General features: G+C 34.9%; 1 protein-coding gene across 5 annotated transcripts in view; it reads right to left on the bottom strand.

The window, feature by feature from the left end:
• Positions 1-8,620: 8,620 nt before the first annotated feature.
• Positions 8,621-26,606, bottom strand: part of LOC101021668 (leucine-rich repeat-containing protein 40) — a 63,327-nt gene continuing 45,341 nt past the window's right edge. Inside the window, exons 10-16 of one of the 5 annotated variants that reach the window (XM_021942861.2) lie at positions 23,369-23,477; positions 19,487-19,594; positions 16,234-16,344; positions 14,938-15,015; positions 12,276-12,461; positions 11,858-11,929; positions 8,623-9,716 (exon numbers count right to left, since the gene is read on the bottom strand). In XM_021942861.2, coding sequence (XP_021798553.1) covers positions 9,611-9,716; positions 11,858-11,929; positions 12,276-12,461; positions 14,938-15,015; positions 16,234-16,344; positions 19,487-19,594; positions 23,369-23,477 — 770 coding nt within the window. In that variant the 3' untranslated portion in view covers positions 8,623-9,610. Of the gene's footprint in view, positions 9,717-11,857; positions 11,930-12,275; positions 12,462-14,937; positions 15,016-16,233; positions 16,345-19,486; positions 19,595-23,368; positions 23,478-26,606 lie in introns of all 5 variants that reach the window. The other 4 variants (XM_003892050.4, XM_021942864.2, XM_021942866.2 and 1 more) reach the window with 4 other exon arrangements.

Here is a 26,606-nt window from a genome sequence, read left to right on the forward strand (position 1 = left end):
TTTTGCTTGGTCTTGCCATAAATATACCCAGCAGGTTCACTCATACCCCAAAATATATACTCATATTTCGAATATTCATCCAGACCTGTAGGTTTGAATACAGGGATGTTTAAGTAATTCTATTGTAAGTCTGCCTCTGGACCATTCTAAGGTTTGTCCTCTAGCCAATCTATATGTTTATCCTTTTTTAAAAGAATTATTAAACTGTTAAAACAATTTGTCTTTTTCTCACTGTGCATTCAATTAATCAACAAATGTTAATGAACAAAAGGTTATGTTAAAAATTCTATTATAAGAACAATGGAAGATACAGATATAAATAAGCCATATTCCTGCCCCTCAAGAAAGTCTAGCGGGGAGACACACACAAAGTCTAATAAGTGCTATCGTATAGGTACAAAATATGGGGAGAGAACACTGTATTCTCGCTTTCTCTTACAGTTTAGTAAAATGGTAAATGCTTCCTTTCTGCTTTATTGCTTTTTAATGCCTTTTTTTTTTTTTTCTGAGACAGGGTCTTGCTCTGTCACCCAGGTTGGAGTGCAGTGGCATGATCATGGCCCACTGCAGCATTGACCACCTGGGCTCAAGTGATCCTCCAGCCTCAGCCTCCTGAGTAGCTGGGACTACAGGCATGCACCACCACTCCTGGCTAGTTTTTTTATTTTTTGCAGAGACAGAGTCTTGCTATGTTGCCCAGGCTGGTCTCGGACTCCTGAGCTCAAGTGGTCTCGGACTCCTGAGCTCAAGTGATCCTCCCAGCTCAGCCTCCCAAAGTGCTGGGATGATAGGCATGAGCCACCATCCATGGCTCTATTGCTTTTATAATATGACCTAAGGAACGTTTTTCTGTTATCTCAGGAAGGAAAGTTCTTGTCCCTTGTGTGTATGTGTGTGTGTATATATGTGTGTGTGTGTGTGTGTGTGTGTGTATATATATATATATATATCTCTTGTCAAAAAGGACAAGGCTCAGGTGACAGTGGGGACATAAATAACTGCAATATCATCCTGAATAAATCATATCATGGAGAGATAGTAACAGACTAGCTAAGCTCAAGCTTTCCACTTTCCTTGACTCTGTCGTTCCGAGGAGTAGCCTTTTTGGGTCAAAGTCAGAGGGGGCTTGCAGGAATCAAGGGCACCTCCTCCTTTCTGGAGGAAGGAACTTCATCTTAAGACTTGGTAACAAAGGCTTACTGTTCCACCTAAAGTGATCAATCTGAGGAAAGAAGAGAAGTTAACCATTAGTGTCCCTTGAAAGCTTTAAAATAATGCGTTTGTGTTTTAAACACCTAAGAAAAATGTCATACATCTGGTGGACTTGCATATCTTTAACACTTACCACTTACACACAAGGAAAACATTACACTCTTTACTGTTAGCGAACACTCCACTACTGGGGGTTGCTTTGTGTTTAACCACCTGATAGGACCCACTAGAGTTCAGTAAGAAATGCAACTGGAACAACCCATAAGATAAAGTTTTCTAGAAGTAAAAAAACTAAAGAAGGCCTGGAATTATGCAGACACAGATCAAGTCTCATGCATGTCATTTAGACAGGCAGCCGAAATGCTGACATGGCCTATGCAGCCAGAGCCTTCGCTTAAGAGTTCTCCAATGTTGACAATTACAGCTGCCCTAGCAGCCTCTCTAAGCACTAAGTAGTGTAGCCTCTAAATCCTTACAACTTATTCTAAGGGAAGAATCTCTTTAGAGATTACATTACACCAGCAAGAGAATATTAATAGCCCATATGGCTTTATTTCCAACAAAATCCCAGAGTTTTTGCTTGCTCTTAGAGGTTAAAATCAAAGATTTTTCACTCAGGATTAGCCTAGATGTAGAACTGCGACTGTATAATAAAGTTGAGTTCAAAAAGTGTATGAGTTCAGTTATGGTCTGGAAAATTAGCTGCCATTTTGTGATGAAGTGTTTGGTTTTCCCTTGTAGAAACTTAGTGTCATGGCGCATCAACTTAGAAAATGTGAATTTATTAAAAATATGTGATGGATTGTGCAGCATGCTTACATTTGAAAATGGAGATTGTGCCTTTAAATACTTAATCAAAGGATTCCTGACCTTCAAGTACCAGTTTGGGCATATTACTGGAGATCCAGGTTGAAAGGTATTGAAAAAAAAGCTCTGTATCTTTGTATATTCAGTTGTCAACATGGAGAAGCCACCTTTTAAAAAATATCAGTTCTGTAAAGCACAATGCCTACTACACAGACATCATTATTCTACTTAAAAGTCTTTTTTTTTTTAATTCCAAATACTTGTGGTAGTAGAAAGCAATAAATATTCTAAAATGAGGGATATTGGTCCTTTTGTGACTGAGTTATATGATAAACTAAGGGAAACTACGTAAGTTATGTCTATAACTCTTTAAGGTACATGATATAGCAAATAATCACTTATACAACCTCATAGAAAGTTGAGAGGATTAATCAAATTGCTTAAAAATTTTCAAGGAGCCAAATTTAAATTCTCAATACCCTATGAGATTTTTTGTAACTATTTTAGATTTTTATCTGAAGAATGCATAGATGTAGTAAAACTATTAAATACAGTAGTATCTGGTGGCCTTTCTGTGTGGAGGAGCTCGTTTGTCCAAGGTATGATCTACCAGTGAGAGGATCAGTGCCAAGGCACAACAAAAGGTAATCATTCTTAGTTTAATCCTGACCAGCTAGTCTTCCTCCAGACATCAGCTACCTGATTTTAAAGAGATCATGTTAGAAATGAAAAGCAGCAGTCTCTATCATGTTAAATTCAAAGGCCTAGCTGCTTGTGAAGACCCTATTATGCTTTATTTGCCTATCTAAGAAAGAGATCTACCTACCTGTCTTTAGGAAAAAGCAATGCTTTATGTAGCTTCAATTAGTCCTACATCGGGTTATTCTAATGGTTCCTGCTGCAAAAACCAAGCATGTAAGTCTCCAATCCTGAAAGTCACTAGAATATCAATATAAGGAATTCTGCGTCAGCAATATCACAGTATTCAAATCTCTGTTTAGGGTCCTGCAAGTATTATCAAATTGGCCTCCAAACAGCAAGTGATAGAAAATTCAGGTGTTTTATTGGATTTCAGAATTCAAATTCAGAATTAAGTACTCTTGGGATAAAGGAAATTAATGAGCTTTTGACATTTCAATAACCCCTTGAGATTGTCAAAGGCTTCAATAAGGAACTCTGACAAATAGGTCAGAAAGTCCTAAGTGAGAAAGAAAACAAGCATGTCTAGTGAAATCCGTCCAGTGTACATAACACTGCACACAAAGCATATTTTATTCAGACCATTTGCATTCAGATGTACCCCAAAGAGTACTATGCTATAATGGCTTGTCTCCTACTTCCTGGCCTCTAGCCCTCCCCATTGCCTAGGTGGACGTTATGTTTTTAGTTTTTCCTTTGTGGGAGAGGGAAGAAGAGGACATCAGGTGAAGTGTGCCATTATTTTTGAAAACTAGCTCTGCAGGAAGGGTTAAATCAAATCCTTTACAGGGTGACCTTCCTATATCTCCTTAGAGCAACTGCATTTCAAAATAGGCCAAAGCTGAAGTCATAGAATGAGACATTAATTGTAGGTTTTCAGGAAAGCTTCGGGGACACAGCAGGTACATTCTCCTAGAGCCTTTGAAAATACAACATGTAAGTCCTTCTCAGATTAGGCTGAAACTCCAAATCCTTGTTAAAGGTTTTCCTGAAATCCTACCAGATCAGTTTATTATTAAGTACTGACTGAATGACAGAAAAAGGTACACAAGGAGGACTTGTATCACGTGAAGTAAAATCATTATTTCCTTAATGAGAAACTTAATTCTAGGTTACTTACAATAGCTGCCTTATTGGGGGAAGGGAGGCATAGATTTGCAAATGGTGGGTTTTTTTTGTTTTTGAGTATTTGAAAAGATGCATCAAGCAATAATAAACTAGATATGCAATAATCTTGTCGAGTAGTATGTGCTGGTTTTGGAAAGGTGAAAAGAGAATTGTTACATCAGGCCGCTTTTATCAAGCTAAGTATGGGCATGCCTTTCCAAAGGGTATATTTGATCCTACGGTTAATTTTAACATTTGGACTGGAAGCTTAACCTCATCAGGAGTGGAGTTAGATTTTACAGAGTTCCCCTTATCCAAACTACAGTATGCTCACTACTTTCTCCCTGCATTTTTCACACCTCAGCCTCCTAGGGCCAGCTACTGGCAAGTCATTTTGTCCATTTTCATTGATCTGGCCACATAAGGAATATCCTGTTTCTTTAAATCAATGCTTAAATTGCCATGTAGAAATCAGCTCCCTATCAATTTTCTACATTTAATCCTTGGCTTCTTGTCATATTTTCATTTTTCTGCACTGGTTCCCATGGCAACAAGTCTGTTGGCAGAGAAAGTATGACTCTGCTTTTAGTCTTCTGCACAGGACAAAATCCTTCTGGTGATCCTCAGGCAAGTATCATATAAAAAGTCAGGAATTGACTACACTTCCCTTGGCTAATGCCTCTAATCCTTTACTCTCTCGCATGCATTTTCCACCTTATTCCCAAACGGCTTGAGAAAAAAAGCATTCAAGGGCCCTGCCCAGTATCTCTTTAACTACTGATCCAAGTATTCAAAGGCCCTCCTGTCCAATCACAGCTGCAAAGACTGAATATTTTGGTTCAGACGGCTTTCCCTTCTCCCTAAGTATCAGCGACTTAACTGACATAAATGCATAATTAATGACACGGACCACTGGGAGCAGCATCGAGAAGCAACTTTCAGTCATTTTTCTATAAACTTTCCTCAGTTAGCATCTAAGGTGTAGCCCAGGGAACAAGTATGTCCTGAATTGAGCCTTAAATCAGTGTCTAATAAGGCAATGGAACATTCAAGCAGATTTTCCCCTAATGAGTAGTTAAGTGGCAGAGGAGGAGAGGCCAAGGAGTCATCCCAGAGTTCTAAGCTCATAAAAAGGAAGAGATAACAAAGATGTAGGTAAGAAAAGAGGACATTGTAACTGGTAGCTGCATATGAGCAAGGGCGCTTCATTCAGTTGGGACCATTCAGGGTTCAAGTATGAAAAAGGTATGAAGGCTACCGAAAAATAAAGAAATGGAGCATGGAGAAAGAAAGGGTTAAGAGTTAACAGTCAGTAGAAAGGGAGCCTGCAAATGAGAGAATAGCTTCATGCAGACTTTGGCCCAACTCTGTCTACAAATATTTTTGCAAATAATGTTTCTCTTAATAAAATGACATATTTTGTTTTGAACTTTGGAATTCCATTGCGACTTGGCACTAAATTATAGGCCTAGCAATCCTAAATCTCCTATGTCCTCAATATCTAGAAACAAGCAGGAACTGTTTGTCAGAAATTAAACAGGACTTGTGTGAATGTGCTTTAAAAAAAAAAATCAATGAATTCAGGGGAATGAAAATACATGTTAGAAATAAAAATGTGGTTATCTCAGCTATACTTAAGAAAATTATCAAATGTAAGTGATCCTTTTTTGCTAGATCTTATAAAATATGTGATACTTAAGTATATGGAAGTTTTAAAGTTAGCTGCTTATATTATACAAAGATATTTTTGGCTCTTTAAAGGTTATTTTCCTATATTAAGAAAAGCTTTCTTATATTAAAAACTTTTATTGTGACTCAGGTTTTGTGTCTGTACAGGCACACATACATAGGAGGTGTTTTTCTTTGCACATTTGTTTTGCACAGCTAAAATAATGAGGTTAAATAATGCCCAGGTATGCAGGTCAATTGACCTTTTTAATAGCTTAAGGAAAGCATTTGACAAATCACATTGTATTTCTTTATATCTCTCCACTCCTCTTACCCTTCCCCAACCCTCTACTAAAGAATGTGTCTTATTTAGTCAGGAAATCTTATGTAATTTTTTTGGAAAGTCCATAGGAAAAGCAAGATGAAACTCTCAGGCAGACAACATAAAGCAGCTCCCATATCTGCTAGAAAGGTCACTGATTTTCAGAATATATTGTTGAAATAATTTTTATTTTCAATACTTATAGTCTTTCCACTCAGAGGACTCTATTTGTCTTGAATGTGGAAAAGGCATCTGGTTCAGGTCAGTAAGGACTGTTGTATGTTAAGTTTTACTCTAGAAAATTTGGTTTTAGCTTTGATGACACCTAGTGTCAGTGGAATGCAATGAATGCTTAATACTTCGGCTTTATAATGTTTGGGCATTTCTCTTGAACATCCTCAAGTACACTTTCATCCTTGAAAATGCAAGCCTATTTTCTGTTTGAAATGAAGAGAAAGGTAATTGATAGATAAACCAGGCAGTTTTTGTCTGAAGAGCCAATCAAGTTTCTCTTTGTACTCAGTAGGGACTAAAGGAAGCTTAAAGATAATGACATTGTCTTCATATGAAGAAGAAATTTTTTACTAGTGGAAAATTAGAAGTAAATCTACCAAATTCTGTTTGTAAATTTTAAAGACCACCACAAAAGACCTTGAAAAAAGTGAGATGACTGCAAGATTACTGTCGGTTATTGAAAGTACTACAGTTTTATTTTTTCCACTTTGTAACTGCCCAAGGGCTTCCCCAACCAGGTATATATAAGAAAACCATAACATGAACTAGGCTCTTTCTATTCACAAAATAAATATTAAACTAACATAAGCAATTCTGAAGGAAGACAGTGGTAGGTTTTCAGATGGTTTCTTAAAAATTATATGTAAAAGGATACTAGATATTATGTTTTGGATGTTTTTTAAGTATCTATGAAAATTATTTTTTCCTAAACTATTTGATAATTGATTACTTTTGACCTCAGTTATTTTGGGGCATAATCCTTTTACTGCTCTATAAAGAAGTTCTAATTCTACCTATATGAATTGGTATTTTCCCATATGCCAAACACACACACACGAATTTTCCTTTTCTCATTTCAGGTCATATAATTCAGTTAGTGAAATATTTCACTCTTCTGTAAGTTTAAGAAAAATTCCTAAGCAGTGATCCAACTTTGGGTCACTATTTTAGTAAAATGAAGATAGTCTCTAGACTTTTTTTTTTTTTTAATGATACCTGACTTCACTACCATATGTGCAGCACAACAGTGACATCTTAAGGCCAAGTAACCAGAGCTCCTTTACCCAGAGAAAGAACTTGAATTGGGATCTGATTTCAAAGAAATCCCATTATATTATCAAGTCGTTTTCAAATTTACAATATTCGATTGGTAGAGAAAGTGCTTCTTTATGACTTCTTTTGCAGTCTTTGTGAATCTTTTATGTGCAATAGTAAACATTGACATTTTACATAGACATATTGTATATTAATGCATGCATTTCACTGCATAGTTTATTGACACTCCCCTTGTAAAGCTTTTATGGAAGAACCAACAAGCCACAGCAGTATAGCAAAAGAGGCTTAATCTTTATAAATTGGGGCCTTTTCTGTCTCTTTGCTAGCCTAGGTGGCTGTATACAAATTCGGGTGGGAGGGGGCAGGAAACACCTCTTAACATTTAAGGTTTTCTACTTGGGTGTACTCTAGCCAATTCAAAACAAATTGCTTACTTTAATAATACAATTTTACCATTTTATAAAAAAAATTAAATCACAACATGTTTAACTGAAATGGCTGTATTGTAATTAATATTTTGAGATAATTGTGATTTTGAGCTTAAATTATATATAAAAAATTGTCATTTTTGTATGTGTTAAAAAGACTACTATATCACAATTAAAAGTACTTTTTAGTTGAACTACATATTGATGTAAATAAAACTGAATGAAGACATATTTACTACTTTATTAACATAGATCGTGAATGTACTTACTGGTTTTTTTGCAGTATGAGACCATAACAACCTTGAAAGCTGCTTCATTTTATGTGCAAAGAAGTCCTATGAAACTATATTTTAAATTTACTGAACCAGTGAAATTAATTACTTTGTCAGTTAATTTGCAAATGCAAGCTGTATTCTCAAGTTTTATTTTATGTATTGACACTAATTGGTAAAGGTGTACAATGTGATTAGAATGCATTTTGAAGATGCTTTCTGTACAGATACAAAATACAGGGACTAAAATAATGCTGTGCAGTGTATAGCAGAGCCATTTTTCGGCTTTGGTGTACTCAACTTTTTCAGTATTTAAAAAAGTGTTTTGAATAACATAAAAGTCTCCTTATTGTATAAATAATAAAATGTCACCTTATTGTAAAGTGTCTTTTGTTTACTATCAAAGCAGACCTCGTAGTCAGCAACAGAGTTGTAATAAGAAAAATACATGTTTTTGTTTTTATATTTTTTTGAGATGGAGTTTCACTGTCACCCAAGGCTGGAGTACAGTGGTGCGATCTCGGCACTCTGTCACCCTCCACCTCCTGGGTTCAAGTGATTCTCCTGCCTCAGCCTCCCAAGATGATGGGATTACAGGCACATGCACCATGCCCGGGTAGTTTTGTTCTGTTTTGTTTTGTTTTTTGTATTTTTAGTAGAGATGGGGTTTCACTATGTTAGCCAGGCTGGTCTTGAACTCCTGACCTCAAGTGATCTGTCCGCCTCAGCCTCCCGAAGTGTTGGGATTATAGGCGTGAGCCACCAAGGCCAGCTGAAAAGGCATGTTTTTTAAAACAAAAACATAAACATTGTAATCAATATTTGAAAAATGTAACTTTTATTCTGAACATGTAGTATTTATCTTTATTGGCAATTTTTTTCATAATATAAGCATGCCTCAATCATCCAAAAGCTATCTATCTATCTATATAAATTGATATACATGCTACTGAATTGACTTCTTAATAGAATCATATGGTGTTATAATAACTAATCAACCTATTTCTGATAATTTTGGTGTAAACAAAAATGATATTTAATTTTTATTAAATCAAGTTTATCTATATCAAATTCCCTTTTAGAAAAATAGTGCAAGTTTAGTCTTACCAAGATTGCAAGTAAATTTTAAAATTATGGTGCTGTAAATAAAAAGGTTTTAAGTTGAAATGTGTACTGAGATTAGTCACATCACAAAAGTCCTATCATGGGCAATGAAAAGTCTTACTTTTAATATATTTTTGTTTCCTTTTTCTTTTGACATGTGGCCCAAGATGAGGTCTTATTTTTTAAATGCCGAAGAACAGCATTCAACAAAATTCGATTTAATTTTATATCTAACAAAAACATAGAAACTGGCTAGTCATATTCAAGTCAATTGGTCACATTGTACGGAATACAAAAAGAAATGAGAAAAAAAACCAGTTCTACAAAAATGCTTTGTTATTATAATACTAAACCACATTAAACAAAAATTCACTTTTGAAGAAATTGCTTGCTATAAGAAAATGAAAGTTAGTAGGATAAATCCTATGCAAAACATTTAGAACAAATGTATGAACACTTTGTGGTTATCACCATTACAAATGTATACAACACCTTACAAAAATCTTAAATAAAAATGTAAAAATATTTACTGGCAGTGAATATGGCCCAGGCTAATTATACCAATGGGTAGGTGATACTGGGAAACTACAAGATCAATTATAGCAATCATTTTTTAAGATGATACTAAAACAAATGTTATATCCTCCTTAGAATTAACCAGGGTTAATAATACATGACAAGGGTTATAAAGCAACTCCATGTTAAGTAGGAATTCGGTCTCTCAAATATTCAAGTATAGCAGCTGTTCCTTTGATTAATATGGCTGCTCGAGGAACTCGGAATGGATTTCCATCCAGAAGTAATGTTCTAAACAAAAGAGAGAAACTGAGAATGTAAACATTTTCCATTAACAAGGTTTTTCATCTAATTTCATTTGCAATTTTATAAATAAAATTTGTGTATTTTTTTTTCTATTTGCCCCTTTTTATTTTTATTTCTTTTTTTTGAGACAGAGTCTCGCTCTGTTGCCCAGCCTGAAGTGCAGAGGTGCAATCTCAGCTCACCGCAACCTCCACTTCCCAGGTTCAAGCAATTCTCATGCCTCAGCCTCCCGGGTAGCTGGGATTACAGGTGTGTGCCACCACACCCAGCTGATTTTTGTAATTTTAGTAGTGAGGGGGTTTCACCACGTTGGCCAGGCTGGTCTCAAACTCCTGGCCTCAAGTAATCCGCTCGCCTCAGCCTCCCAAAGTGCTGAGATTACAGGCATGAACCACCATGCTTGGGTTATTTGCCCCTTTTCAAATCTGAGCATTTAAACATTAGAATTATAACTAATTAATAACCCAAAACATATTAATTGAATACTTACTTTGTGAAAGGTACTGAGCCAAGTAATTTATATTCACTAACTCTTAACAATCCTACTCTCTCAACAATCCTATGATGTAAGTGCCATTAATAGTTCTATTTTAATAGATGAGGAAATACAAATTTAGGGAAGATATATTGTCTAAGATCAAACAGCTACTAAATGGTGGAGTTGTGATTTGAACCACCCTTTTATCCAGCCCTCTCAATCTTATTAAATGACTATATACTAAATGATCAAGTAAGATTTAAACAAATATCAGCAAGAGTCATCCAAGCCAAGGACTGTAATGTAACCAATGTATCACCACCACTGCTCCACCCCTTGCCTCCCCAAAACATTAACACATTCTGCTCTCTCCCTCCTTTGAGCAGATATACATATATAAATCTATTTACATGATCTGAGAGTTCAACTTAAGATTTAAAAGCTTGTTTTGTTTCATTATATAATAAAATATCTTCAGTTAAGAGAGGCTTTTATATTACTTTTTAAGTTAAGTGTTTATATAAATAAAAATCAAAGGACTCACACCATATTGTTGATCTAAATTATATCTTCAAATATTTCTGTTTCTTGGGAATTCTTTTAAAGACTTATTTTCTTAATTTCTAGAAAAAAGTTGATTACAGTTGATCCTCATTATTTGTGGGTGCTGTATTTGCAAACTTGCCTACTCACTAAAGTTTGTAACCCCCAAATCAATATGTGTGGCACTTCCGAGATCATTCATAAACATGCAGGGAGGAACAAAAAATTTGAGTCACCCCACGGGCATGTTCCCAGGTGAGGTTGAACAAGGTGATGCTTTGTCTTCTTGTTTCAGCTCTTATACTGTAAACGGGTCCTTTTTGGTGGTTCATTTAGTGCCACACTTCAAATTTTCATACCTTTGTTGGTGTTTTCACTGTGTTAAATGGTCACCAAGTGTAATGCTAAAGTACTGTCTAGTCTTCCTAAGGACAAATGGGATTATGAAAAAAATACATGTGTCAGGTAAGCTTTGTTCAGGCATGAATTATAGTGCTGTTGGCCATGATTTCAATGTTAATGACATGACAATAATATTAAATGAAGTATCTTGCTACAGAAACACATATATAACAAAGTTATATATTGATTGGTTGCTGAAAATGTTGTGACTAGACTCTTGCAAGAACCTAATCCCTGTATTTCCCAGCAATAGGTCAGTATTCACTAACAGGGTGTTCAGAGTGTCTATAGAACATAACTGCCACAAAGAATAAGAATCAACTGTATTTGTCTCCTATAACTTACTAATATGAGGTACTACAGCAGATACCAGTGTTGCCCCAGTGAAGGAAAATATACCGAATCATTAATATGCAGTTTTCAGCAATTAAATTACTCCTGACTATTCTGCTTAACCACTTGGTTTTCTGTTGATATCTCAAACCTCCTTTATATTCACTTAATAAGCACTTACTGCATGTTTACTATGTTTTAGGCACTGGGACAACTCTTTTCCAAAGAAAGACCCAAAAATCGTATAAATAAGTCCACATGAAGCATGACGGGAAATCAGGTTAGGGACTAATTCTGCTTGGAGGACAGGGAAGGCTTTCAAAGGTGACATTCAATAGGCCAATTATTGATGAAAACAGGGTAAAAGTACCTGATGCTGAGGGAACAGCAGATGTAAAGAGTGAGAAAGACTATGCTGGGCTCGAAATGGAATGGTGGTAATCTGCAATCAATTTCAAAAAAACCCTGTATTCAAAGCTAAAGAGTTAATATTTCCCTGACATTTTCATGCAGTAGAGATTCAGGTTATAAACATACACAGTGATAAGCAAAGTGCCATTAGAAACAATTAGTTATTATATTTACATATATACCATATAAGCAAAACTAAAAATATACATTTGGTAAAATTTGAAAAACAGAACTGGTACTCTGGGTTTTGTTACTTGTTATTTTTAACAGGATATTAAATCTGTTACTTTAACTTCTTGCAAATTTATCTCAAAAAGAAAAATCACTTCAATAAATCAATAAAATAAATGAAATAAGCAGTAGAATGGTGTAGTTACCTTAGGTTCACACAATTACCGAGCTCTGGTGGAATTTGTAAAAGGTCATTATTTTGAAGGTCCAACGTGGTCAGATTTTCCATCATCTTCATTTTCTGAGGGTCCACAGATCCAACCTGATTATTACTAATCAGAATTGTTTCAAGTGTGAAGATACGATACAGAACTTCAGGTAGCATTTTAAACCTATTAATACATGAACAGAACACCTAAATATACTGGAATCAGACATCAAAACATTCCTTAAAACAGATTATCTTAAATTTGACATGACAGTTTTTTCTTTAGTTTATGTTATTCTGTAATTGGCATTAAGTCCTTTATTTGAATTTTACAAAAAATAAAGAGAAAGGGCTAATTTTGAAAATCTTGAAATACATGTTAAGCAGACAAACTTGTAAAACTTACTATTTATTGTATAAAATCAGCAAAAGTTCAGAGTAGATTTTCCCATATTTCTCTGTTCACATTCAAGAGAAGAGGAAATCTTCTCTAAATGTATCCATGTAGGTATTCTTCCTTTCACTTTTACTTCTTATGAAACATAATCACTCCCAATATATTAAGTAAAATTTGAGATTTATATTTTGCTTTGACTGAAGCTTCCAAAATGAGTACACTTTGGGTTCTTAAAAAGACAGCAAATTAGCATAGACTGCTGGCTTTCTTGTCCAAGCAACCCTGAAGATGCCACAAGATATGGGAAGGCTAACAGCTCTCAAATCTATACTTGCAATTAACACAAAAATGGCTCAGGACCCCGCAGGGGAGAAAGGCTAGCACAGTTTTAGCATAAGGTAAACTGCAGCCTTGACTAGAAAATACAAGAATGGGTCGGAAAAGAGAGCTTTGGCCTTTTCACTTCCGCATACCGTCCCCTTCCTTTGCTGCCTTGATGAAAAAAGCAACAGTGAAGTGTAAACTCAAAGCAGTGCTGAAGTTCCAGTGAGACTACAGAAGCAATAGCCAAGAGTACAGATGGACCAAATGACCCCTTAGTAGGCTCTTCTCTTCCCTCCCTGCAACCCATGAACAAGATAATTATCTGATAACACAGAAATTTAGGCTAGCTTTTGGCACTTCCCCAAAGATATCACTTGCAAGGCAACTGTTAGCTCAATTGACAACACAATATAAAACTGATAGCTCAATTCACAAGTAAAACTTAGGAGAGATCTGAGAAGTGCACATATTTTAAAACAATGACAATAATGGTGCAATCTATATACTACTAGGAAGCACAAGTAATGGAGCAGACAGAAGAAAATTTTAAATAAGCAATATTTTAACATCACTATGCATTAGCTTCTTCATCTATAAATGAGGAATAATAATAGTACTAAACATATACACTTGTTATAAGGATTAAATGAATATATTTGAAGACCTTAGGACATTATCTGGGTTACATTAAATATTAGCTGTTAATATTTTATTTTTTAAATTTTATTTATTTATTTTTTGAGACAGTCTTGCTCTGTCGCCCAGGCTGGAGTGCAGTGACACAATCTCAGATCACTGCAACCTCCACCTCCTGGGGTTCAAGCGATTCTCCTGCCTCAGCCTCCCGAGTAGCTGGGTTTACAGGCCACCACCACGCCTGGCTACTTTTTGTATTTTTAGTAGAGATGGAGTTTCACCATGTCGGCCAGGCCAGTCTCAAACTCCTGACCTCAGGTGATCCGCCCACCTTGGCCTTCCAAAGTGCTGGGATTACAGGTGTCAGTCACTGCACCTGGCCAGTTATTCATATTTTAATTAAATTGTCTTTAGAATCCATTTTCATCATAAGAAACAATGTGACATAGTTGTTAAGAGCCAACTTCTGGAGCCAAACCACCTGGACTCAAATCTCAGCTGTATAATTAACTATTTATGCATACCTTAGATGAGTTACTTAGCTTCTAATCCTTGATTTTTAAATGAACACAGTAACAGAACCCACCATGTAGGGTTCTTGTAAGCATGAGCTATTACATGTGAAGTACTTAGTACAGCACCAGCAGAATAAGCTCTTCTCAATAAATATGTTACTCTTAATTATCTGCAGTATCTTGATAGTGTTTGCAGAATAAAATCTAAGTTTCGTTGAGCATAAAAAGCTCAAGGTCTGGCTACTGCTTACTTGCCAACCTTTATCTGTTCCTTCTATTCCTCTACCTGCTTGTTTGATTGTCCAAAGCACACTGAACTTCTTGAAGTTTCCCAAACATCCCATATGTTCTCACATCTTTGTGCCTTGGCATACGCTTTTTGCTCTAACTAGAATGCTCTCTACCTGAATGGCTGGCAAATGTCTATTTTTCAAACCTCGGTTTCAATGCTATCTCCTCTACCTTGAAGTAATCTCAGAAGACATTTTCCCCTGCACTATGCTTCCATTAGAGCAACTGTAATTATTTATTTGAATATTTGTCTTTCTAGGCTACAGGTTTCTCAAAATGGTAAAAAGAAACAAAAAATATGTTAGACATCAACTATGAGAATTCTAAGAAAATAATATTTTTAACTCTAAGAGGAACTAACTGAAAATAAAATCTGGATATTGAAATAAAGTAGAAGGGGCCTTTTTGTTTATTTGGCTTTTAGTTGTTTTCTCCAATGAGAAAGATCTACATATTTCCACAGAATAACAATTAGAATTGTCTGTTCTGTCTCTTACCTATTAAAGGAAAGATTGATTGTTTGTAGTCTTACCAGTGATTCCATTTCTTCGGGCAAAGAATTTAAAAAATTGTTCCTAAATTGGAAATCAAAACAGATGATTCACAAAGTTTGAAAAATTTTACAAATTTAATTTATAATTAAAATGTTGAGCAGGAAAAAAAATATGTAGATCAGTTTGTCAGTCCTTGATCTGACTTTATTAAGGCTGAGTTCTGAGAATTCTGAATCAGTCACCTACTGCAGTTATTCGATTAGTATGCCAAATCTTAATAATATCAATATGCAACCAATTGATAATGCAATGAATTCTTTATAGGTTTAATAGTGATTACATGGTAAACATTGTAAACTAACTCCTTCAAAGTGGGGTCTTTAATATTTCCCCCACGTCTATAATACCACATAAAATAAATATTTTATTGGTGTTAATACATATGATACAGACATGAAATTCTACTCTAAGAAGAATTTTAAAATTATTTTAAAAATGAACCAGGAAGTTAAAGAGTTCTATTAAGAGATTTGGAGTTTTCTTCTCCATAGGTACAAGGCAAATCTATTCCTAAGTTTAGAATTTAAATCTACACAATGACTATTTTTTTTTTTAGCTCTTACAATGAAACATGGCAATAAAGAAAATCTTATTTACTGTTGGAATGATCTGGGAGCAATGCTAGAAGAAAAGTTAACAAAAAGATAAAAGGATTTTAAAGCCAATATAACTACTAATAATGAAAATACCTGTGAGAAAATTATTCCCAACTAGATGACTACCTATTACAAATAAATACTTTTCTCTAACCTATTTCTTTGTGTTCAGAAGTCAAGCCTAATATGTAAAAGTCATACTTTCTACAGTACAATCTATATTCTTTTTCTATATCTATATTCTCTGTACTTTTCTCCAGTTATTGTCTGCATTAAGTTGTGTTAAATAACCCACTCAGCTGGTTTTATGCTATTTACTTTCAGAAAAGAAACAATGTGAAGAAAATACTTTCCATGTGTTATTTGTAATTTTGCTTAGAATGGGTTAATATTTTCAGTAATTTTGTCTTATCACATAACTTGTAAATTGCTTACAAATGATAAATGTCTGATTACAGTATTCTTCCTAAATTCTTTCTTGGGTTTCCTAAACACTATTTTAGGATTCTCCTAAACTATTGTTAATAAATAAAGGCCAGTTTCCATACATACCTAGGAAAATATGAGGCAAAAGGAATGTTAGGCAAAACTCAAAGACAAGTTACAACTTTTTAAAAAGTCAAGCAATAGTATCAATAAATACCTGAGATCTAAAAAAGTCAATTTTTGAAGCATACATAACTCCAAGGATATAAAGGAAAGTTTATTAAAACTGAGATTGACATCAGAAACCATTTCCTTCAGTTCTACCATCCTGAAACAAAAATAATTTTTAAATGTTAGCACTTGAATTCACTGTCAGAACTTCAAAACTGTAAGCAGATCAAAGGAGGAAATTCTTATATTTAACTTCTGCTAATTATGACTTTTTGTACCTTTTACTTTTTCACAGGAACATTAATGAGTTTGGATATGTAACTAATAAAAATAATTTTTTAAAAAAGGCTCACTCTTATCTGTCCAAAAGTTTCTATTTGGCTTTAGATGTACATTAAAGTTTCACTTAAAAAACTATTTATTTTGCATTTAAACCAACTATGGCACGAAGGAGAAAAATCAAATCTAGAAAATTTTTATACTTTATTCTGTTAATAACTTGAATCAATAAGACAAACTGTTAGACAGACATCTGTAACACAGTAGTTTTCTACTACAAAAGTGGTGTATCACCACTAAGGAGCTTTAGTTTAAAACTTAAAGAGGAAGAATTAAACATTTGTAAGTAAGCCTAATCAAGGTTTATAGTTTTAATCCTGTTATTAATATGATTTACTAACAAATGAAAGTTGGCTGGGTGCAGTGGCTCACACCTGTAATCTCATCACTTTAGGAGGCTGAGGCAGGTGGATTACTTGAGGTCAGGAGTTCAAGACCACCCTGGCCAACATGGTGAAACTCCACCTCTACTAAAAACACAAAAAATTAGCCAGGCATGGTGGCAGGCACCTGTAATCCCAGCTACTCGGGAGGTTGAGGCAAGAGAATTGCTTGAGCCTGGGAGGCGGAGGTTATAGTGAGCTGAGATCACGCTACTATACTCCAGCCTGGGCAACAAGAGAAAAACTCTGTCTCAAAAACAAAAGAAAAGAAAACCAAATGAAAGTTGTACAACTTAGTCTATATCACATTAGCAAAGAAAAAAAAAAAGAAAGGATATAAAATGCTGTGCTGAAAAAGATGTAGTGAAAAAAAGTGAGTTTCAATGTGTAACTGATAAAACTTTTTTTGATATATCAAGAGTCAAACTCTGACTTAATAATTTTTCTGGAAATCTGGCCTAGAAAAACAATATGTTTCCTTTATTGTCATAATCAACCTTATAGTATATAGTTAAATTACATTTTTAAAGTATTGTTTATAAACAGAAAAATACTTATGACAAATAAATCAGTCAAGATACAAATTATGGCCAAGCACGGTGGCTCACACCTGTAATCCTAGCACTTTGGGAGGCCAAGGCAAGTGGATCAGTTGAGCTCAAGAGTTTGAGACTAGCCTGGGCAACATGGCAAAACCTGGTCTCTACAAAAATTAGCAGGCTGAGGTGGCATATGCCTGTAGTCCCAGCCACTAGGGAGGCTGAGGTGGGAGGATCACTTTAGCCTGAGAGGTTAAGGCTGCACTGAGCCGTGATTGTGCCAGTGAACTCAAGTCAGGGCAGTGAGATCCTGTCTCAAAAAAAAAAAAAAAAAAAAAAAAAAGATATAAATTGCAAGTATGACTCCAAATGGAGAATAGCTTGAAATAAAATACGCAGTATGCCACAAAGTTAACAGAGTAAATAAGTGATGAAACTACAACTGATATATTCCTTTATCCCAAAATTTTATGAATATGTATTATTTTTATAATCTTTGGTGAAAAGTATGAATTGTTAATTAAAATTTTTTTACAAAGGGTAAGTGGTTTGGGAACTTTCTAGAGAAAAGCATGGCTTTTTTAAAGCAACATGTCCCCGTAATAAGGCATGTCTTGATTATTTTCTTGACATTCTAAGTTGCTCAAAATGTGATACAATAGCTGTGTCAACAGAATGACATTGTTTTGCAAAAGAAGAGTCAGATAGATAAAATGAGGCAGTAAATAATAACTAATGTCTCTTAAGTCTATCTTTATTCCCAATTAACTTATTTATTCCAGGACCCCCCCAAAAGCAAACCTGTCCTATCTGAGAGCAAATCTAAATGCTCGATTCTATCAAATATCCTCTCAGTCCTTTAAAACAAGAGAGAACGAGAAGACAGACTAGAGATCCCTTCTGCCATGGACTATCTTAAATTTGTCATCTTTTAAGATCTACATTCCCTAAACTATGCTCTGTGAAATAGAAAGCAAATTATAGTTTGTCTCATTTTTTAAAAGTTTTAAACATCTAAAAAAATTATGATAGTCAGATGAAAGTCATTCAACTTCCTCAATTCATCACATCACTCTCCTCCACGACATCACCTTTTTTTTCCCTTTTAAGTATTTACGTGCATAAAAGCATTAGGCTCTAGCTGAATGCTTTGTGTGGATTATGTCATTTAGTTTAATTCTTATAAATAGGCACCATTATTATCCCTATTTCACAGGTGAGAAAACTAAGAACAGCTAGTTAACCTGTCCAAAAACTACACAGCAGGTCTGGCATATGGTATAAGCAATTGACTCTATTGCTCAAGTTCCTTATCAGTATCCTATCCTGTCTCACACTGGGTTGTTTTAACTGCTAGATTATCTGTCAGCTTTCTTTCGGTATATAGTTTACTGCTAGATAACAAATGTTTTTTAAAGTTCAACAATATACTAAATTAATTGTTTCTCATAATCTAAAGATTTTGCTATAATTAACAACAAAAATGTATTAAACAGTACAAAGTATAAAGCAAATGACTGCATGTGAAGAATCCTTTTCTAGGAGAAAAATATTAACAGGCTTCAGTTAATTTTGCTTTTCTTATCAGTGGAAAAATTCTAGGCTTTATTAACATAAAGCCCCAAATGGAAATTCCTATTAATCCATATGGACCTGATGTTAGACAGTCTTTTAATACTTTTCTCTAATACTTCATTTCATTGTATGGCGCTATATATATATATATTCCCTATATTTCATTATATGGGAAAAATAACAATGTTTTTAATAATTCTTATACCCATTTTCCAAGTTTAAATATAAAAGAAGAAGAAACAAAACTTTGTAAAACCTCTATACCTCTCAGAACAAATGATAAAATTGTGTGAGTAAATATTTAATGACATTTTGCTAAATCCCTCTAATATTAATAATGTAAAAATTTTTACATATAGTTTTAAATTTAAAAACCAATAAAAATAATTTTGATTGCAATCAAGATGGAAAAACAACAGAATGAGTCACAACCTATAGACATGACGTCATAAATAGTTCTTACCTTTTTGGAATTTCACATAGTTGATTCTTACTGAAGTTAATAGAAGTGATGATGTTGCTTTTTACTGCATTAAACACCTCATCAGGAATCAAAGTTGCTTGTTTATCACTAAATGAAAAATGGTTTTAAAAAACGAACCATTCTTAGCAGTCAAAAAAGATAGGATTATTACTCTTCATTTTTAAAGGTATTTAAAGATTTTATGAAATTTTTCAAAGCCACTGATTATAAAATTTTGTAATAAATGCCACATAATCTACCAAGCCATAAAAGGTTCACTGTTAAGAATTCAGACAACATATTGTGTTAGAACATATTGTGCCACATTTTCTGGGCATTCATATACTCAATGTGAACAAAAATAGATATTTATCTTCGGAGTCTAAGATATCTACAAGTCATATAGTAAATGGAGCCCATTCCTTTACCTCTAAGTAGAATTAAGTCTATAATTTTAAAACCTAGTTGTTGCCCCATCTTAAAAATCTATAAAAGGAGTTTTCTGTCAAATTTGTTTGGGTATATAATTTCTGCAAGATAATAATTATTTTTAAAAGTTAAACATTATACTAAAATAAAATTAGTCTAATAAGTTTAAAATTAGTTTTAGTTTAGTAACCTAAACCAATTTCTCTCTCCTTTAGTATGTGACAAGGTAGACAGAGCAGAGGACTGAGATTAAACTATTCCTATTTCTACCATTAATGAGCTTTGTAACTTACCTCCCCTATCTCAGTTCTGTGACATTAGAATCTGAAGGACTATTTATTGTTATTTATGCCACATGTTTTCAAATGTAAATATAAATAAATTTCCATTTTATTAAAATTTTCAGTAACGTTTTCAATAAAATACAAATTTAATCTTAAATGAAAATACAGTAGTTCCCCTTTATCCAGACCCCTCGGGGATGCCAGAATCTTCTGAGAGGACCAAATCCTATATAGTATATACCATATTTTTTTCAATCTGATAACAAGATGACTACTAAGTGACTAAGGATGGGTAGCATATACAGCATGGATATGCTGACAAAGGGATGATTCATGTCCTGGGCAACTCGGAGAGGGATGGCATAAAATTCCATGATGCTACTCAGAATGTGCGCAATTTAAAACTTATAAATTGTTTACATCTGGAATTTTCCATTTAATATTTTCGGACTGCAGCTGATCACAAGTAACCCAAATTGCAGAAAGTGAAACTGTGGATAAGCAGGACTACTATTTAGAACTCTAACATTTGCAGATTTAACTGTTTTTTTTTTTTTTTAATGTTATAATTAGCCATTATCCTTACATTCTTCTTTTAAAATTATTAGTGCTTGGCCGGGCATGGTGGCTCACGCCTGTAATCCCAGCACTTTGGGAGGCCGAGGCGGGCGGATCACAAGGTCAGGAGATCAAAACCCCGTCTCTACTAAAAATACAAAAAATTAGCCGGGCGCTGTGGCGGGTGCCTGTAGTCCCAGCTACTCGGGAGGCTGAGGCAGGAGAATGGCGTAAACCCGGGAGGAGGAGCTTGCAGTGAGCTGAGATCCGGCCACTGCACTCCAGCCTGGGCGATAGGACAAGACTCCATCTCAAAAAAAAAAAAAAAAAAAAATTATTAGTGCTTAACACAATGTCATCCACCTACAAGAAACTTCAACGGAATGCCAAATGAATGACTGTATGAACAGAAAAAACATCACATATAATATATAATATGGAAGAATTGTATAAGAAACGCGTTGTAATACAAATATGTGAAAAGACAGCCTACATTTCACAGTTATTATGCCTTCTACTTCTGCTTTAGAATTTCTTCTGTGTAGATGCAGCATTTTCATCTCTTCAATCACAAATGCTCAAGTTCATGGGGAACTGATTCATGCTAGTCAGACTTAAAAGATTCATGCTATTTAAAAATTTTAGTTGAAAGCATTTATGCCTTGAGATTGAGAATTTATATTTTAAATAGGATACTCCTTTCCTGTTAAAGTCTTTAAGAAAAACAAATTCCAATACATTTAGAATCAAAGCAACCTAAGATTATGCTTTTGTGATATCTGTGCCTTTAAGAAGTAGAAATGGTTATCCCAAATAAAATTGGACCAATACTGCTTTATAGATTGTCTGCATGATTAAAAGCAACAGCATATGTACCTAGTACAACGCCCTAGGTCCCCTTAGAATAGAGACTCAATAAATGATCTCTATAGGAGGGAATGGAAGGCAGAAGCCAGGCATAAAAGAAATTCTAAGCTAAAAAAGCCTAAGGCAGGACTGAAGTCTGTCTCATCAATCAGTTTATTTATGATACCTAGCACAGAATTTGATACTTAGTAGACTCCAAAAATACTGAATAAATGAGTGTATTATTTGGAAGATAAGATATGCTAAATTGGCCATGCATGGTGGCTCATGCCTGTAATCCCAGCACTTTGAGAAGCTAAGGCAGGAGGATCACTTGAGCTCAGGAGTTCAAGAACAGCCTGGGTAACATAGAGAGGCCCCATCTCTACAAAAAATTAAAAAATTAGCTGGGCATGATAGCATGCAGCAGTTGCAGCTACTTGGGAGGCTGAGGTGGGGGGATCGCTTGAGCCAGGAGGTGGAGGTTACAGTGAGCCGAGATAATGCCACTGTACTCCAGCCTGGGCAACAGAGCAAGACCCTGCCTCAAAAAAAAAAAAAAAAAAAGGCTAAGTTGCCATGCTCTGTAAGAAGGAGTCAAATGTAAGTACAGAAGAGTGCTACCTGTGCTAGTGTGGCAAAAGAAATTTAGCTTAGAGTAGTGATTTCTAAGAGTGGCAGGCAAGAGGTGAGAACAATATAAATGAAACACAACAAATGTGAAATGGAGACTGTATCCTGACTGCTAAGAAGATAGTTCCTACTGATACATTAAGGATAAAAGACCATACACTGATGTTGGCTGTGTAGATTCTTGAATAAATCTAGTCACGTATCTGACTTTAGTATATATTCTTTTGTATTTTCACTACAATACCCATAAATGAACCAATTGCTACAAAAATTTTGACAGTATTGCTTATGTTTTTGTTGTTGTTGCCTTAGACAGTACTGAAAGGATACCTGACAACTACCTTCAATTTCTGCATAGGTATCTTCTTTTCCCAATTTAATATACTTCCATAAAAAATATTTAAATTTTTTTGGCTTTGTCTCAATTTATATACTAACTTGTAATTTTTTCAGTTTTGGAATATTTGCTACCATAGCACATTATTACTATGATACATTATTTGACTTATGTTCAGATAAATTAGCAGGGAACAACCGCTCAAGCTTTGCCTGCTGGTCAAGGTTTTCATTAACCAAATGATTCTAGTTTCTTACTTACTAACATAGACACCCACCAATATGAAATTCTCTCTGGATGCTGGTTACTGAGTCAGAGAACTTTATTATCAATATGGTCATTCTTTTTTTTTATAATAATGTTCCCATTATAAAAATATCACTATTAACAAAACCATCTCTCTCTCAAGCATAGTAAAACACAAACTGCAGAAGGAAAGGACACTGAAGGTCATTTATACTTTTAATATCCTATTTTTACTATACTTGTAATATCCTTCTATTTCATCATGGTTTTTTGCAATTACTATTATTCTAAGTCAAGTACTCTGATGAATTTTTCCTCATCAATTGTCCTTTTTTCTGAAGGATTTCTTTCTGAAAACTTTCCTATGTGTTTGGTAGTGTTTAAAAAAAATAATAAATTAGGCCAAGCATGGTAGCTCAAGCCTATAATCCTAGCACTTTGGGAGGCTAAAACAGGAGAATGGCTTGAGCCCAAGAAGCTCAAGTCCAGCCTGGGCAACACAGTGAGACCCTATCTCTACAATAAAAATAATAATAATAAATTACATACCTATAGTCCAATATTTTTAATGTAATGATGGCATGTATATTGACTCTGGATTCACTTGGTAGTGTCATGGCAGTCTCAGCAGCAGATTCACTTTGGCTAGGTCCATCATCTAGCAAAAGAAAAGTTATATGAAGCCAATGTTAATACTATAGAGTCATTGTTAAAATTCTTGATAATATATTAAAACAGTGTATGTGATTTCTAGATATTATTGGTGAGAATGCCATTAGTCATATGCTTTATTTCCAATGGCTCAAATCTCAATCTGGAATTTAATATTTAATTAATAGAAAATAAAGTTACCGTAGCATGGCTTCAAAACTGTTTAATGAATCCTACCGAAAGGAAATTTAGCAGTAAGAAAGAACCTTCATAGAATAACTATGGTTCTATAGAAGAAACAAATAACAAGCAATCCTTCCTCTTAAGGAAAATAATATGGTCCACTAGAAGAAATTTATTAATGAAGGAAAACCATTATTTCCTCCAAATGTCTACCAAATAAGCATAGGCTTTTCAGTTTAGGAGACAACAAAATTGATTATCCTCAATCACTTAAAATTTGACGATCTGCATAATTGGGTAAGTCTCCGGTACATTTTATATGTTAAGACTTTTTTCTTCGCAAATGCATACTTTATTTTTTATAGATATTTTCCTAACATGCTGCATACTCACACATTCACACACCATCAACCACCTTACTAATCTCCAGAGACTGTTTATGGTATTATATTTTTTAAAATACACATTTTAAAAGAAATGGCTTTGTGTTATTTTTGCAAAAAAGACTTGAACAATAGAGAAGTAAAATAAGACTATCACTTTTCAACAATGTGAAAACAATGAAACAGTCCCAGCATTAACACATAAGAGCAGAAGGCATGCCAAAAGAAAACAAAAAATTAGTGGTATAACTGATCTTGCTTCAGCCCAGTAGGCATTCAATAAACATCTGTTGAATATTACTAAGTATATTCCTCTTGCATTGAGCTCATCAGTTATTCATTAGCCAATAATGATAAAGCTATTATTGTTTCTCATGCAAGTATCATATGAATACTTTATTCACAGAAGTAGCACAGAATAAATGACAGAATATCAAACAGAAATGAAAGGACATCAAGGAAAGTATTAACATCAAGTTAATGCTCTAGTGGCAGTACTACTCCCCTAGCAGTTTGGTTAAGTTACTTTAAATAATATGCAATACAGTGCCAAAATTAAATAAGCAGAGAGACAGTATTAAACCAGCAACAAAATCCAGCATTGTTTTAAAAATATCTACGTATACTACCATGATCATATAATGAGATAGGGTATTCTCAACAACTTCCAAAGAGCTCCTTTTAATAATTAGCATCAAGGAGAATATAAGGAGAGAGTCTATTGTCTCTGGGGAGAAGACTGTTGTAAGAGAGATTTCCTTTCATTATATATCTTTGCATATTGGTTGACTGTTTTTTTTTACCATGTGCATTTACTGTCTTTTTCATTAAAAAAAAAAAAAAAAACTACATAATTTTTAAAAACATCAACATTTCAAATTGAAAGGGCCACATAAGTGCCAAACACAATACATAAGAACCACACCAAAGTTAATTACCAGAAAATTTCAAACAATGGCAATGAACAGAAGATCCTGTAAGTTTCCAGAGAGAGAAAAAAAAAAGTTGTACAAGTGACTGACAAGAACATAGCCAAATAAGAGGTCAATCACATAAGCAAAAACGGAGATTTCTTTTTTCTTTTTTTTTTTTTTTTTTTTTTGAGACGGAGTCTCACTGTGTTGCCCAGGCTGGAGTGCAGTGGCGCGATCTCAGCTCACTGCAAGCTCCGCCTCCCAGGTTCACGCCATTCTCCTGCCTCAGCCTCCTGAGTAGCTGGTACTACCAGGCCTGCCACAGGCGTGAGCCACTGCGCCCCACCACGGAGATATCGTTTTAAGAAATTTTTGGCCGGGCGTGGTGGCTCATGCCTGTAATCCCAGCACTTTGGGAGGCCGAGGCGGGAGGATCACGAGGTCAGGAGATCGAGACCATCCCAGCTAAACACAGTGAAACCCCGTGTCTACTAAAAATACAAAAACTTAGCCGGGCGTGGTGGCGGGCGCCTGTAGTCCCAGCTACTCAGGAGGCTGAGGCAGGAGAATGGCGTGAACCCAGGAGGCGGAGCTTGCAGTGAGCCGAGATCGCACCACTGCACTCCAGCCTGGGCGACAGAGCAAGACTCCCTCTCAAAAAAAAAAAAAGAAAGAAATTTTCAAATGTATTCATTTGGTGAGTTTGGAGGGCATGATAGGTGATTTAGTTGAACGAGTGTCACCTAGAACGAAGTCTTCAGAACTTCAATTTATCCCTTTGAAGCAAATAGGCACTGATTACTCTGCCTCTCCAGATTTAGAAGGGGTTGGAAAAGTTGATGAGCCTGTCTCTTAGAAATAAAAGTAAAAAACTAGAGTTCATTTGGTTATTCATTTGTTCCTTCATTCTACATTATCCATCACACATAAACTGGTAGGTACTACTGTAAGTAAGAGACAAAGACAGAAGATGAACTCGATCTAGTGGACAAGATAAACAAAAATTACAAAATAGTATGGTAAGTACAGTAATATATGTATGTTGAAAGTATTTTTATGGGAGCAGTATGTGTTGAGGGTAATTCCCAAGAGAGTAACCACCTCAGAATGGAGTGAGAAATTACAAGTTCCTGTCAATAATAGAAGAATTGAAAAGAATTTGTCATATTTTAAACATCTCCATTTCATTTTTTAGATTTTTTTAATGTTTGATTTTATTGTCCTGTATTACTCTTACAATGAGAGGAACTAAGTGAACCATCATTTTCTGAGGCAACAAGGCTGGGGATTGGAAGAACGAAGTTTAGGAAAACTACTAAATATGTTAGCCAGGCCTGTAGAGTATAACCCCTAAGGATGCAGTGGTTGGCTACAAAAAGAAAAGCAGATAGTTCTTGGAGAACATGCAGAGCTAGTTTGTCCCCTGAGAAGACATCTGAGAGGGACAGAGGCGTAAAATGCCCCAAAGTGTGGTCCCCAGAATAGCAACATCACCCTAACCCAGGAACTTGTTAGAAATGCAAATTTCCAGGCTCAACCTAAACCTATGAATCATAAATTCTGAGAGTGAAGCCCAGCAATCTGGTTCACCAAGCCCTCCAGGTGAGGCCAATGGACATTAAATATCCAAACCTATTTCTTTAGTCAAGCACTCCA

This window comes from Papio anubis, chromosome 1, assembly GCF_008728515.1.
Source record: "Papio anubis isolate 15944 chromosome 1, Panubis1.0, whole genome shotgun sequence".
Classification (NCBI taxonomy): domain Eukaryota; kingdom Metazoa; phylum Chordata; class Mammalia; order Primates; family Cercopithecidae; genus Papio; species Papio anubis.